The sequence below is a fragment of the Ischnura elegans genome, chromosome 7 (assembly GCF_921293095.1).
Source record: "Ischnura elegans chromosome 7, ioIscEleg1.1, whole genome shotgun sequence".
Lineage (NCBI taxonomy): Eukaryota > Metazoa > Arthropoda > Insecta > Odonata > Coenagrionidae > Ischnura > Ischnura elegans.
In genome coordinates, this window is record NC_060252.1 from 71,594,085 (window position 1) to 71,610,477 (window position 16,393).

At 41.2% G+C, this 16,393-nt stretch overlaps 1 protein-coding gene and 1 pseudogene across 6 annotated transcripts in view; both read left to right on the forward strand.

Moving 5' to 3' along the window:
- The first annotated feature begins 668 nt into the window (after positions 1-668).
- Positions 669-1,595, forward strand: LOC124162996 (annotated as a pseudogene).
- An 11,696-nt stretch (positions 1,596-13,291) lies between these two features.
- The window catches only part of LOC124162911, a 30,168-nt gene continuing 27,066 nt past the window's right edge, over positions 13,292-16,393 (forward strand). For 2 of the 6 annotated variants that reach the window (XM_046539638.1, XM_046539640.1), the window contains exons 1-4: positions 13,294-13,776; positions 13,865-14,007; positions 15,255-15,409; positions 16,115-16,273. In XM_046539638.1, coding sequence (XP_046395594.1) covers positions 13,547-13,776; positions 13,865-14,007; positions 15,255-15,409; positions 16,115-16,273 — 687 coding nt within the window. In that variant the 5' untranslated portion in view covers positions 13,294-13,546. Of the gene's footprint in view, positions 13,777-13,864; positions 14,008-15,254; positions 15,410-16,114; positions 16,274-16,393 lie in introns of all 6 variants that reach the window. The other 4 variants (XM_046539635.1, XM_046539634.1, XM_046539639.1 and 1 more) reach the window with 4 other exon arrangements.

The window sequence follows — 16,393 nt, forward strand, 5'->3', positions numbered from 1 at the left end:
ACCGTAAATGTTCTGTACGCATTCCCCATCCTCCTCCTGCAAGGATTTTCTTTCAAATGATGTGTCGGTGGAATTACATTTTTTCTTGGAATTATACAGCCAGGATTTTTTTCTTGAAGTGCCTTTCGTTTCGCTTTCGTTAGTTCTGCTTACGTTGTCGACGTGTTCAGAGTTACTTGGACGAGTGGAGCGTTAGGCAAATTTCCTGGACTTTGCTTACACTGGGAAAATGTCCCGGCTAATAACGGATCAATTGATCCTGGAAATACTCACCCGAACTGATAGTGAAGACGAGGATGGTGACTCTGATAGTGATGTCTGAAACGGCGTCATCAGGTGATATAGAGCGTGAGCTGCTGCCGTCAACGCCGAGGGCCACGACTGATGCACGTTTTCCCGAGCCTTCTTCGGAATGTATGTATGTAGATGAATCAGAATCTTCATCAAACGAAGAGGAGGAATCTACTCCGAAAAGAAGAAGGATAGCTGCTAATGGCATTTTGTGGTCCCCTAATGATTTTTCCCCAAAAAATCATTCCTTTGATTCTGCTAATTCCGGATGCAATGCTGATGTGAGTGAAAATTCATCGATTCGTGAGTTTTTTGAAATCTTTTTCTCAGTTCAATTGATGGAACTAATTGCTGAGGAGATGAATAAATTCCATAAATTCACACTTGATCATGCATGTGAAGAAGTGAAGCCGCGCCTCGAAGGATGGAAGGATGTTACGAAGGAAGAAATGTATTGTTTTCTGGCAATGACTATGTTGATGACTAGGACAAAAAAGCTTACCATACACGAATATTGGTCGAAGGACTTTAATTAGGACACCAATATTTGGGGATCTGATGCCAAGGGATAGATACCTTATGATCCTCCGAATGTTACATTTTTCGGACAACGCCAAGGCGAAAACCAGTGACCGTCTTACCAAAGTGCGAACAGTCATGGATACGTAACGCTCTGCATACAAAGATGCTCTAACTCCTTTCGCGAATTTGTGCATAGACGAGAGCCTCCTATTGTTCAAAGGGAGACTTTCTTTCAAGCAATATATCCCTTCAAAAAGAAGTCGCTTTGGAATAAAGACCTTCGTTTTATGTGATTGCAACACGGGATATGTTTTAGACTATTGTGTACACGGGGTCCTGTATCGACATATTGGAACAAAATCTGGGTTTGGGAAAATCTGGCGATATTGTTGCAACCCTTATGCAGCCATATTTCGGAAAAGGTCATAGCCTATACGTCGATAATTGGTACACTAGCCCATCATTGTTTTTGTGGCTTCACAGTAATGGCACAAATGCATGTGGGACTGTGAGGAAAAACAGGAAAGAAATGCCAAAAATGAATGTGGATGCTTTCCACCATGCACACAGCAGAGTTAATAGAATCTAATAAACGGGATAGGAAAACAGGAAGGTTGATAATCAAACCAAAGTGCATCATCGATTACAACGCGTCAATGGGTGCAGTGGACCGCGCTGACATGGTGATAAGCTCTGTTGAGACAATCAGGAAGACAGTCAAGTGGTATAAAAAACTATTTTTTCACATACTGGATGTGTCAGTGCTGAATGCGCATTGTCTTTTTTATTTTATTTTTATTTTATTTTATTCGCAAACCACCGGATACAGCTCTTATTGGCCATTTTACACCGGGGTGTTCAACAAATGTAACAATTAAACGTACACAAACGACCATGCCCTGGACCGGGGAAACCTACCCAGGCGGGACTCGAACCCGCGACCTCTTGTTTGGCAGGCGAGAACGTTACCCCGCCGCCACCGAGGCCGGCAAAGAAATAGCGGCCTCAATTTCTAAATAACAAAACAACAAAAACATGAAAATTAAAATAAAAAGGTTAAGTCACTAATTAACACAATGTGACACAATTTATGATATGAACTGTGAATTACTTACAGTTTTAGAGATGATAAGCAGCAGCTTTTCCCTCCCTCCATTATCAGCCTTTTCTCAAAGACCTTGTCACAAATAAACAACTTTAAAAAAGAAAATTAAATTAGAAACTAAACTAAACAAACATTAATATTTACAATGAGGACTTTAAATCAGTTAAAGTACCCTTAAAGCTCTTAAGCTCCCTGGTCTTCAAACATCCTCTGAATAAAGTCAATGCCTCTTCCGAAGAGGACTGCTTTCATTGCATTCATCCCAGTAGTCTTTTGGCCTATGTAAAATTTATTCCAAATTGCCAGGATGTTGTCTTTGTCAGCTTTGGTTATTTGATAATTTTTAATTTTTATATTCCTGCAACAAGCAAGAAGTGTGGGAGTGTCATTATTACATCTAAACTCCAGAAAGTCTGCTTGATTTGGAGTTTTCCCTTGTTCGTAAACATAGGCTTGATAGTCAAGTAAGACTGCCAGTCCCATCCAAGCCCCCATTATGCCGTCCTTATTCACGTCCCACTTGTACAACTTGCCTGTATTGCCCTCCATTGCCATTGTTGAGATGAGAGCATATCCGTGCAGAGAATAGCCAGGTCCGACCAGCCTAAGAATGCACTTGTCCTCTTCTGTTATGCCATTGCCTAGCCTGATGTTCTTTGCCAATGCTGTGACTTCTCTTTCCTCATGACTTGTCAGTGCAAGCAAGATGGCATAAAATCTTGGGAATGTAAGGTCATTAGGTCCGATCTCACCTGCAATCTTTATTGTGCAAGAAGAGCCTGGCATGGTCACTTTGTCAATAGTTTTTGCTTTTTGTTCATTTATTTTCCTTTTCAGTTCTTTGCCTTTATTTAGGTACTTTGCCATGAGATCTTGGGACTTTGTCAACTCATCAAAGACATAGGACTGCTTCCTATAAATTTTGTCAATGCTAACATTCATTGCCACTTGATCTGGTTCGAATTGTAGCTTTGCAGGCGGTTTTCCATCCTTTTTAGTGTTGCCTGTCTGTGTGTCACTGCTGGGTCCGGATCCATCTGTCGTGCGACTCCTTGCACCAGTCATGCCAAGTTGTGAAAGTCGGGAATCAGCTGCAGCACCCTCCACCTGCTGTTCATCAACAGACTGCTCGTGGCCAGACATTCTTCTCGTTGTTTCTAAGTTGGTAACACTTAGCTCTGCTCCTAGCCCAGAATCAGCAACTGACAGCTGGTTTGCTTCTTGCTCTTCCTCAAGAAGATTTAAGACTATGCTAGTTCTGCTGGCAAGGTGGCTTTCTGTGTCAGAAGATATGTCTATTGTTGTTCTGCTGGGATTGCTGCTGTCACAAGCTGTCAAGTCTATTGCTGCTGCACTAGAGCTTCTGCTACAGCTAGCAGTAAGACCAACTGGGCCTTCACCAACTCTAGCAGGTTCGTCAAAGCTATCTGCAGAATGAGGAGCTTCTACAGCTGGGTTCAAGCTGGAGCTCAACTCGTGCCGCTCTTGACCTTGACTTTGTGTCAAAGAACTCTTTGAGACACTTCTCAAGATTCTCTTATAGCTTTCACTTTGCGGGCTCAAGCGCTGTTGCTTTAATTGTTTCTTAACACTGTTTTTTCTTTTTCCTTTACTAGACATCTATTTAGAAATAATAATGAGGCTGTTCACTACTCTTTATAAGACTGTCACGAAAAAAAGGATACCGATAGAAAAGTTCCAGCTCAACCTTATTCGGAAGATTTTGGAAACACCTCAGGCAAAGCAGAATGGCTAAAGGAAGAGGATCACAGCAAGATCTACCGACTAGGCTAACAGATAGGCATTTCCCTTCCCCCACATCTGACTTCAACATTAAAATCGCTTGCAAGGAAGTGTGTGGTGTGTAGCAAGAGTGGCAGAAGAAGAGTGTCGCGTTACATGTGTGCTACATGCGATGTAGGACTGTGTGTGGCACCCTGCTTTCAAATATTTCACACTCAAAAAAATTATTAGTGCACCTGTCAAATGATTTATGTAACACAAAAATATAAAAAGATAAAAAAAAAAATTAATATTCAAAAAAGTTTAAAAAAAACAAAAATTTTAACTTCGCCATTGCCGGTCCAAAGCCCGGATGCAAAAGAAGGATGGGAAATTAGCGGTAGCGGTGACGGTGCACGCTCCCGAGGCGATAACGGTGTGCAACGTTTACCTGCCGGAGGGTGCACCCGTCACACGTTTTAATCTAGAATCCCTGTTCACCAACTACAGCCTTTTATTTTACTCGGAGATTTTAATGCTCACGATCGTCTATGGGGAAGCACCCCGGGACAGTGCAACCGCAGGGGACGTATTTTATCAAGTTTTATTAGTGATTTTAACCTATTTTTACTCAATAACCACTTTTAATAACATCCCCATTTGTTTTAAGGAGACGTGCATGACGGCAGATTACAACATTCCGTTTTCTATGTGGGAGTTGCGTTCTGCCATCCACGAATCACATGATATCTCTCCAGGACCAGACGAAATCCACAATGGCTTTCTTCGTAACCTCCCGGAATCAGCGTTGCTGGAAGTCCTGCGAACCTATAATCAACTTTGGGTAGCAGGCACTTTTCCTTCATCCTGGCGGGAGAGTGTCATCATCCCCATACCCAAGCATGGGAAAGATAGGACTGACCCAAATTCTTACCGTCCGATCTCACTCACCAGCTGCTTATGCAAGCTCATGGAGAGAATGGTTAATCGGAGGCTCATTTGGTGGTTGGAACGCCGAAACCTTCTCTGCAATATTCAAAGTGGATTTAGAAGGGGCCGCTCCACCTTGGACCACTTGGTGAGGATCGAGAATTATATCCAAGAAGCCTTCATCCTCCGCCAACACGTGGTTGGGGTTTTCTTCGACATAGAGAAGGCCTACGATCGGGTTTGGCGCAAAAAAATCTTACGCACTCTGCATGATTGGGGTTTTAGGGGTAACTTACCAACTTTTATTCAAAATTTTTTAACAAACCGTATTTTTAAAGTAAGGACGGGGCAGTTCCTAACGCGTCCCTACCCTCTCGACAACGGAGTCCCCCAGGGGTCCGTCTTGAGCGTGACGCTTTTCGCTATTGCGATCAATGACGTAGCTAAATACATCCAGACGCCGATAATGGCCACTCTATTCGTTGATGACCTGGCGATATTCTGCAGGTCATCTAGAGTGGCCAACATATGGAGATTGATCCAACTCACGTTGAAAAAATTAGACCAATGGACCCATAGTAGCGGTTTTAGATTTTCAACTGAGAAAACCAAATGCGTTCACTTCCACCGTGTCAGAGGCGTCCACCTTCCTCCTACACTTCGTCTTAGCGGAAGAAATCTCCCATTTGTGGAGTCAATCCGTTTTCTGGGGCTAACATTGGATCAAAGACTCAACTGGCGAGATCACATCAATAATCTGAAGGCAAGTTGTTCTAAGTCTATAAATATTTTAAAGTTTTTGAGTCACATATCGTGGGGAGCAGACCGTACCACCCTACTCCTACTATATCGCACATTGGTGCGGTCTAGAATAGACTACGGCTCCTTTGTTTATGCATCTGCCCGCCCATCGTATCTACGAGCGTTAAATTCTTTGCGCAACGCCGTGCTACGACTCTGCACTGGGGCCTTTCGAAGCATCCACTCTGACGCAGGAGAACCTCCCTTGTACTACCGTAGGGCTTGGCTGCTTTGCAGTTACGTATCCAAAATTTTATCTATGACGAGTCACCCATGCTACGACATACTTTTTAAACCTCGGCTTTTAAATGTTTTTAATCGAAGGTCTAGGGCAACGAGACCTGTAAGTATTCGTTTTAATGATTTTATTCTCGGATGTGATTTTAAACTACCAGACGTATACCCTGTTGCGTACTCAACTTACGCACCTTGGTTGACTCCCACTCCTACGGTTAATACGTTTTTACTATCTCGGCCAAAATCCTCCACTACTCCCTTGGAATACCAACGTGAGTATTTTAAGTTTCGGTGGAACCACTCCAATTTAATCCCCATTTACACGACGGATCGAAATGTAACTCTGCCTGTGCATGTGCAGCGTTCTCTCCTCTACATGGAGCCATTAAGGCGAAGCTGCATCCGCTGTGCAGCATTTATACGGCGGAACTCTTCGCAATTTAAATGGCTTTGGAAGCCTTGAGTGACGAAAATGGCTCGTTTGTCATATGCACCAACTCCCTTAGCTCCTTACAATCCATTTCTGGCTTCTTACCCATGCATCCAGTTGTTCAACACATTCATGCCACGCTGCTGACTCTCATGAACAAGGGAATAAGTGTTTGCTTTCTTTGGGTTCCGGGACATGCGGGGATACGTGGAAACGAAAAAGCAGATTTGTTGGCCAAGGAAGCTCTTACTAACGAAGAGATTAAATCAACGCTAGTTCCGTACGAAGACCTAAGAGGGTCAATAAAAAAAATGTTGTACTTGAACAGTGGAGGGAGTCGTGGAGGACTTTGAATAACAATAAACTGCGAAGCATCAAACATACAACGTCAGCTTGGCCTTCCTCTACCAGGATCAATCGAAGGGAGGAAGTAGATATCACTCGTTTGAGGATAGGGCACTGCCCTCTGACTCATGCCTTTCTTTTTACCGAAGAGAAGCAAGCTCCTCAATGTGACGAGTGTATGTGCCCTTTAAGCATCCGACATATCTTGACAGAGCGCGACAAATACCGTGATGCGCGGACACGGTTCAATCTGGATGGGGACCTAGTATCTATTCTAGGAGACCACCCCACCAATCTAAGTAGTACAATTTTGTTTCTCAAGGAAATAGGTCTTTTCAACAAAATTTAAAAGCTTCCCTCTATTTCATGTTAAAAATTGCGTAGTAAATATCCATTTATAATGAGTGTTGAATCAAACGATTGAGTAGTGGTGCAAAATGACCTTGCCGTCGACGCACCCTTTATCTCAATTCTAATACTACTACTACTAGGATGGGAAATTTTTTCTAGAAACAGTGTTTTGTATTTTTTCTTATTTCGTGCGTAATATGAATTTATATTTATCCAAGCGAATTTGCTTTAAAAAATAATATTTACCCATTTCAAACAACAAATTTGTAAGATTCAAGTAGTTTTATGAGAATTTTTCGGGAAAATATTCTTCTAAAAAATTCGTAATGTATCATTCTCATGTTTTCAGAGAACTGCAGAGCAGACGCAAATGAGGAAAGTGTGGATTTTGGCATCATGGATCTAAAATATGTTAATATCATAAATTGTAAATACCTAGAAGTAGGCTAGGAACATTGAAAGATTTCATTCCCTTTAAAGTATTTGTTGGTCTATGATATATTGCCGTTTTGCTGAAAACCCTAAAAATAACCGTAGAACTTCGTTTAAAAGTTCTAAAGGCATTGCAAAATGAAAGCAATACATTGATGAACTGACATTTAATGCAATAGTAACCATTAAAAAATTAAAATTGCACTGGTAACAATAAACTGACCGCAAAAGTACTCCGGGATGGGCTGCCTTCGGGGAAAAGGGTCGAGGATTATATTTGCCCAGTTGCCGAGGTAAGGGTCCGGGACCCCGCTAGGAAAGGTCATTAAGGGGAGGAAGCGACTACCTGGACAGTCCCAAGACGAGAAAAAACTCCGTACAGGGCGAAAAGGAAATTCTCAAACCCTTCGTAGAGCCAAAAGCAACTTCCCGTGAAGAAGCTCGGCGCGAAAGGGTTAAGAAACGGAAACGTGCCCTCTGTATTTTTAATAAGTTTCCAACTGCCTCTAATCTTGCCTCATTTCGACGACTCAGGGCAAAAGCTCGACTAATTATAAAGGAGTCAAAGAAGGCCTGGATAAAGTGTGTATCCTCCATCAACAACAGGACTCCACTAACACAGGTCTGGAACAAGGTGAGGGCTATCTCGGGAGCGCGGCATGTTCACGGCGTTTTGTGCCTTGTATTTCAAGGTGTGACAATTCACACACCGGAGGAGATATGCGACGTTCTCGGGGAATCGTTTGCCAAGACCAGCAGCGACGAGAACTACTCAGCAACCTTCCTGTCTATTAGGGAACGCTCCTCGCACTTGAACTTCACCGAATCGCACGAGGCAGCCATATACAACGATCTCTTTTCCTTTTGGGAGCTGAAGTCCGCCATAACGGATTCAAAAGACACTGCGCCAGGAATGGACGGTGTCCGAAATATATTTATTCGGAATATTCCGGAGAATGCGTTGATGGATATTCTCCATACCTTCAATCAAATATGGGTTGAGGGAAGCTTCCCTAGAGCCTGGCGGGAATCCGTAGTTGTCCCTATTCCCAAACAAGGAGAGGATAAAATAGACCCAAATAATTATAGGCCAATACCCTTGACCAGTTGCCTATGCAAGATCATGGAAAGAATGATGAACCGTCGGCTCGTTTGCTGGTTGGAGCGTCGGAACCTTCTTGCCAATATCCACCATAGACCACCTCGTTAGAACCGAAAATTTTATCCAGGAGCTTTTCCTCCTGGGCCAACATGTCATAGCCGTATTCTTCGATCTGGAGAAGGCTTATGACGGAGTCTGGCGCCAGAAGATTCTGAATACGTTTTAGGAGTGGGGCCTAAGAGGAAATCTTCCAATTTTTATTAAAATGTTTTTGGCAGACCGTGTTTTTCGAGTAAGGCTAGGTAATCATTTATCCGGTTTTTATACACAAAATAATGGGGTACCGCAAGGCTCTGTACTTAGCGTCACGCTCTTCGCTATTGCGATAAATGACGTTACAGAGTGCGTCAGAACACCAGTGTTGGCCATTTTTTTGTCGATCGGCCACACTTGCCAGTGCCGCACGGGTCATCCAGCTGACCCTTAATAGACTTGGCGAATGGTCGAATCGAAGTGGATTTCGTTTTTCCGTTGAAAAAACGAAATGTGTCCACTTCCATCGTAAGGGGGCACATGTTCCTCCACCAGAACTACGCCTGAGCGGCCGAATTCTACCTTATACGGATTCAGCCCGCTATCTGGGTTTGATTTTAGACCGCCGCCTTCATTGGTGTGAACACATTCAGTTTTTAAAAAACAAATGTTTGACATTTTTAAATATCCTGCGATATCTATGTAATTACTCGTGGGGCGCCGATCGCTCCACGATGCTTTTATTGTATAGAGCATTGGTGCGCTCGAAATTAGACTATGGATGTTTTGTCTACTCCTCCGCCCGTGAGAGTTATTTGAGACCTTCGAACACGGTTCACAATGCGGGGCTTTGATTGGCAACTGGAGCTATCAGGACTTCTCCGGTCTTGAGTGTATAATCAGATTCTGGGGAGCCCCCGTTGATTGCACGCCGAAACATCCTTATGTGCAGCTATGTTGCTAAAATTCTAACAATGAAAGGGCACCCTAGTTTTAATATTATTTCTAACCCGTTTTATTAATATTTTTAACAGGCGGCCTAGGGCAACTAGACCCCTAAGTATTACTTTTAATAATTTTATCTTGGACAGTGAGTTTATACTCCCAGAGGTGTACCCCATTGGGAATTCGGGAAATCCACCGTGGCAGGTTCCATTTCCACAAGTCAGATTTGTCCTCCACAAAAATCAAAAATCTTTTACAACTGCCGCGGAATACCAGCATGGTTTCAAGGAAATAATGCACCGCCATCCCGACTTCATCCCTGTTTACACGGACGGATCGAAGTCGGAGCGTGCGTGCGGGTGTGCAGTGTTCTCGTCACATCATGGAACCCTCAAGGCCAAGCTCAGTCCGCTGTGTAGCGGCTATACGGCAGAACTGTTCGCCATAAAGATGGCTCTGGATGGTATTTAGTATAGCAACGCGTCCTTTATGGTCTGCGGCGACTCCATGAGCGCCCTGCAGGCCATTTCCAGTTTTTCTCCCTGTCACCCAATCGTCCGGGAAATTCAAAATAAACTACTATCCCTTGATCGGAAAGGAGTGAGAATCCGTTTTTTGTGGGTCCCTGGACATGTGGGTATTGGTGGAAATGAGATGGCCAACTCGGCCACGAAGGGTGCCATCGAGGACGACGTTGATGCCTCTGTGCTGGTACCATACGATGATTTGAAGGCGACCCTGAAAATGGTAGCCTTAGAAAAGTGGAAAGAGACTTGACGCTCTCTTACCGGGAATAAACTACGCGCAATCAAGCCGGTAATCTCAGCGTCTGTCAGGAGGAAGCGCAGGGAGGAGGTCCCAATCACGCGACTGAGAATTGGGCACTGCGCTCTCACCCACTCGTACCTCTTCACTGAAGAGAGAATTCCACCCCTCTGTGATGATTGCGACTCTCCCATTACTGTGAGACATCTCCTGACAGAGTGTGAGAAATACCGCTCAGTGCGCCATCGTCTGAACATCGGGGGAGACCTAGGGCACATCCTAGGAGACGACCCTGATAGTATCAGCCGAGTCATTAAGTTTTTAATAGAGACTGGGCTAATTAATAGTGTTTAAAAACTAACCTTTTTATCATCTGACTACCCATTTTTATTCTTATGAATGTTTAAACACCCTTTTAATGCATCTTTTAAAAATTTTGATTTTAGAAATTTGTCGGTGGTGCAAATGACCTTAGTTGTCGAGGCACCCTAACACAAAATACTACTACTACTCGATCCCCTCGAGACAAGCACGAAATGAGCGGTGCCCTAAATCATATCCTCGGTGATTCTTCGGAGGGTTTGTCACGAGCAATTGCATTTTTGAAGGATATCAACGTTTTTAGCAAACTGTATAGACATTTAAGCAGATGCAAGCAATTTTTTTATTTTAAATATTAATGTCCATCATAATGTGTCATTAAACTCTTGAAATTTGTTTTACATAAGGAAGGTTGTGGTGCAAAATGACCTTTGCTGTCAACGCAACCCAAAAATTAAAGCTGATCATGGAAAAAATGGTGAACCTTCGGCTCGTTAGGTGGTTGGAGCGTCGGAACCTTCTTTCCAGTATCCAGTGCGGTTTCACGCGAGGTAGATCCACCACAGATCACGTCGTCCGAACCGAAAATTTTTATCCAGGAGGCTTTCCTTCCGGGCCAGCATGTCATAGCCGTATTCTTCGATCTGGAGAAGGAGTATGACCGATCAACTTAAGGGTGGACGGCGATATTGGGTGGAACTTGGTGACAGGAAACATATTAAAGGTACACTGTTCTATGTTCCGCAGAAGTTTTAATAACCGGCCTAGATTTCGACAATACACTAAGTCATAATCACCCTAATAATTACCTAGTGTATTGTCGAAACCTGGGTCGGTTATTAAAACTTCTGTGGAACAAAGAACAGTGTAACTTTTATGTTTCGCGTATGAACGAGTCTGGCGCCAGAAGATTCTGAATACGTTACACGAGTGGGGCCTAAGAGGAAATATTCCAATTTTTAGCAGACCGTGTTTTTAGAGTAAGACTAGGTAATCATCCGGTTTCAGCATCAGCATCCAAAGAAGACCAAGAGGATGGAGAAGAGGAAGGATTCGATGAATGTAGGTACGTAGAATGTGAGGACAATCATAAGGGTGGGTAAACTATAAAATATGATAAGAGATATGCAGGAAGGGAGGATAGATATCTTGGGTCTATCCGAAGTTAGGTGGAAGGACAGTGAGGACTACTGGAGTGAAGGGTACAGGGTTATACATTGGAACTTGGTTATAACGTCATCAAAGGGACCAGAAGATTTTTAACGTTATATCCGAGTGACGTTATGAAAAAAGCAGCCTTAAATCTGAGTGAAAGGACAAAGTAAAAACGCAAATGTTCTGCTATATACAACACTGTTTATTGAAATCTACTTGTACATTGGAATATGTATAATAAAAAAACGTTAATAAAAAACCTTAAAAAAATGATATTCACAATTAAATATTTTATAGCCTAATAAAAATCTTGTTTTACTGTCGAAAAAAATCTGTGATCTTCTTTTGAACGGTCCTTTCAGAAATATAAATTCTCTTCGTTGTGCAACAAACGTCTTGAAGCGCGCTGAGTGTTAAAGCAGTCGTTTCCCTGAAGCGAAAGAACCGGGAGAGTGTCTCAGCAGCCTTCATTGCCTCTTGAACAGACGGGCAAATGAAGTCTTCTGCGCTCTGGTCATCATCTTCATCAGGACTATCTTCGGCATCCTTCTTATGAACATCTGCGACGATATCTGCATCACTCAACATTTGGAATGTTTCTACTTGATCATCCACTGAAGCGTATGAATCAATATCATTTCCAAAGGTGCTCTGGTCAACATTAAACTGTGCAATTTCCACGTTGAAAGAGGACCAAGGATATTATCTTCATCATAATTTTCAAGTGAAGCTGTAGATCCCAATTGTATGTATCCCCGAATTCTCTCAAGTATTTCATGGAAACCTACCTTACAGAGTACTTAAATAATTTTAGCTATGCCCTTTTCATTAAAATCAGGTTTCAGATCAGATGAGCCAATTGTAAGAATTATTAGTAAAGACACATGGATTTGCTTGGCCGGCCGGATGGAATTACGTATCGCACCTGATGTGGCCTACAAGCCATAGTTCGGAGACCCCTGTGCAAGGACACAACTTTGAACATGCCACTCGAATCATCAGAATTTTACGATCAACATACCTCTATAGTAAAATATGATTGGAATTATTTTCATTTTTACCTTTTTTGAAGGATAATCTAATTTTTAGAAGCATTATTGTTTTCTTTTTTTTTAATAATAAGATCTGTAAGTGGTGCGAAATGAAGTCATCGACACCCTGTAACTTAAATAGTACTACTACTACCAAAAAGCTAAACATGGGTTCTCACTTTTCCATCAGGTTCAGAAGCGCTGAAACCTTAGTTGAAAGTGCTGATATCCATCTTCACACTGGGTACTTAGTACCTTGTAGCAGTGCTATATTATTTCTTCATTGTGGCATCATATGCTGCATGGACCCTGAGTGAATTCATTAACATTAAATACTGATTATTCGTGGTATAATTGTGAAGACTAATAATAAATTTAATTCAGATGATTTAGGGATGATTATAACTCCTCAAATTGAGGTCTAAATGGCTTTACTCGCCCAAAAATTTCAGTGGATTACAATACTCTGTTTCAACTGCGTTTGCTAACTCTTGCTTGTTTAGATCATCCTTACTTCTAACAGCTCTATATAAGATCTTTTTGGAACTGTTTTTGGGGCCGGACCTACTTATTTATGACATCTGGGTGACTCTCCAATCATTATATGAAGGATTTCCTTAGCCCATTCATTTGGTTTTAATTGACATTTGGTCTTAATGTTATGGCAATTTGTAAACATTCCAGTTAATCCCGAGGACTCTAGAAATCAAATCGGGCGCCAATGTGAAAATACGTTTTCCAGTAGTTATTATAATAACCGACAGAGGCCAGCACGTGGAGAATCTATGGCCGACTTCAACTGAAGCAGTGAGTGCAAGTCTGTGCCTGTTACTTCTGAGAACGGGTGTCGTTGATAGGCTCTTGTACGTCTTGAGATTTTGGTTTGTCTCAGAAATTTGTATTGTAATCCTAAATGTGTCATGGGCATTTGTGGGATACCGAGGATTGTGGTCACATGAAGTTCAAAAATGTGTAGGTGTGTTCTTGTTTTCGAAAGTTCGTAGCAGGTTTAAGTAAGTGTGGCGACAATGGAAAAAGAAAGAGCTGTTGTAAATAGTGACAAAGTGAAGAAATTACAAGAGACTATCAAGAGGTTGGAATTACAGAATGAGCAACTAAGAGCTCAGCAACAGGCCAAAAATGGGCTGGTAGTGCCTCAAGTCTGTGATAATAACGTTACGACGGATAGTAATCGTGCTGTCGACGACTTTGATATCATTCCTCTGAACGATATAGACTTGTCCGATGGTCAAACCTGGTATATATTTTTTGATATTGCGTGTGTAAAACGTGTTATATATGTTAAAAAAGACAAGTGTTTCACACCTCGTTTCGATTGTTTTCAGGCTCTATATACCAGAAAAAGTATCGGAATGTGATTCTCGTTGTGACATTGAAGTATGGTTGAGGCGCAGGGTGGAGGCTGCTGCCAACAGTTTTAGGAATCCGAAAACTACTTCTGCCATAAGGAGTTTGGACTTTGACGCTGGTAAATACTTAAAGTTTTCTCATTTCATTTCCATTAATGCCATGTCGCATCTGCGGAGCGATATATGGACTCATTGTCAGTGAAATACCTTGAATCAGTGATGGAGTTTTGTGGATTTAAGGTCCGTGTGTTTTGCTCCTGGATATTTTTCTGAGCACATATTGATCATCTCATCATTTAAATGCAGGATTTTCAAGCTTCTTGTACATACGAAACGTTTACTCTTCCAAAACGAAAAAATATATTATTTCTTTGAACGAGAACTTAGCTAGGATAATTATGGCTTAGTAGGGTAGTTATTATCGGTGGTTATATTTTTAGCAAATAGTTATTTGATTCTCTATAGCCTATTTGAGGTGTTGTTTTCGTGCGGGAGGTTGTTGTGGACTTGCGTGCTAGTTACTTTAATTTTCTTGATTAGCTTCTACCTTTTGTGCTTGAGATAAACTTTGTTTTACGCTCTATATGAAATTGCGTATCATGTGAGCATGTCCCTTAATGGTAAACAGTTAAGTTACTTCATGAAGAGGCTGTCAAGACTTGCATACCTGTATCGGTCAACACGAGTACCTATCGAGTTCCTTCCGCAGCTACATATGTACCTTGCTTCGCAGGGCGCCTTTATGTAATTAATTGGCGACGTATTAAATGAATTACATGAAAAAGTAATGTAATACTGGTTATAAGTTTCGTCAATAGTTCTTGGTGCTTATCAAGTTGAATATGCACTGTAGTAATCACGTTTGACGGTAACGAATTTTCATCAATATCGAATGACTTAGCCCGAGAGTACGGTAGTCTTAATTTGGTTTATACTTTCTCACATTAATCTGTATACGTGAATGGATTGTGTACACAGGCCGTAATATGCTTTATAATCGATAGTGTGGCCATCGAATCCTTTTGTAGTAATGTTAGTTGGTGCAACTTCCAATGTAGCACCAGACTAGTGGCACCTGAAGTGTCCTAGTTATACATGCATGCTCATAGTTCTCATATAGATATTTTCTAACACTGGACAAATATGGATTTTCCATGAAGATATTATGTCATATAATTCATTCTTTTTCTTCGCCCAACAATATGTGTATCCATGTAAAGTATTTTGGGAAATTATCCGGCGATCAATGTTTGTAAACTTCTCTGGACAAGACCTTATCTGTTTAATATTATTTAAGTCCCCAATTGGGGCTAACCTAGGTGTCTGTTCGTTGTGATATTCCCAATTCTGTCAACTTTTTCTGCAGGAGATAAGCAGTCAATTGACACCCGAACATTCACTCGCCCAAAAAAGAGGTTTGGTATGTTGTCAACTGCATCCTCATCAGGTTTGCCAGAAGGTGTGAGAAGAAGAGAGGAAAAGGACATGACACGAAATGATGATCTCTCAGCCATGCTGCAGGTGTGATTCCTAATCAGCTGTGCCTTTCGCACTTTTTGAAGCATTTTTGTAGCATAATTTAATTTCTATTTAGAAAATTTACACTAAGACTACGCTAGCTTTTTTATCAGACCATTGTTTTTTTTATTTAAATGGCTATATATACAAATAATGCCGTGTTTTGGGCACTGCATTAGTGATTATTTTGTTTTTTTTTAACTAGGAATTAATTATCGATTGTTCATTAAAAACAACAATAAAACTATTTGTCATTACTTATATGTTGTTTTATTTTTAATATGGTGAGGCCCTCAGTTGTGTTATTCATTGCAATGTTTGCTATTAAATATTGTTTGTGTGCAATCCGTATTTTCATGTTCTAATTATTGTGACTACTTGTAATTTTGACATGATTCATTTCAGTTTGAAGGATCACAAAGTATGTCAATCCATTTTGTTACTTTTGAATTGGTATTATGCTTGAATTCTCTTAACTCTAACATTTAAGTGAAGGGTTATAATTTTATTCGGGACCACTAAAGAATTTGCACTTACCATTGGCTTATGAAGTAATGGCTTGCATGTTGGTTTTTTGGTTCTGTGGTCAGTCATTACATCAAGTTAATTTTGATATTTTCTAGATTGTGTGAAGGATGAATTTTGTATGTCTTGTTCTTTAAAATTGATGGTGATAACTAATTTTAATTTGTTTTGATTGTTTTCTAGTCTGCTGGTTTACCTTTGAAGGGGGTGTTGGATAGTATACTGCAGAAACATAGAAAAACTAATATAGTTGGTGAAGAAACTGTAATTATTGCTGAGGAGAAGGGTTTGAGTGAAAACTCCACTAATAATAAGTTAGATTCTACATTTATAGTTGAAGAGGTAAATTGAAATTTATTTGGTACATTTGCGTTTGTTTGTGGCCTACTGAATGCAGTGCTTAGCCTTGCCATTGAAATACCCTTGTTTTCCGGCAATGAAGGTTAATTGGTCGTTTATTAT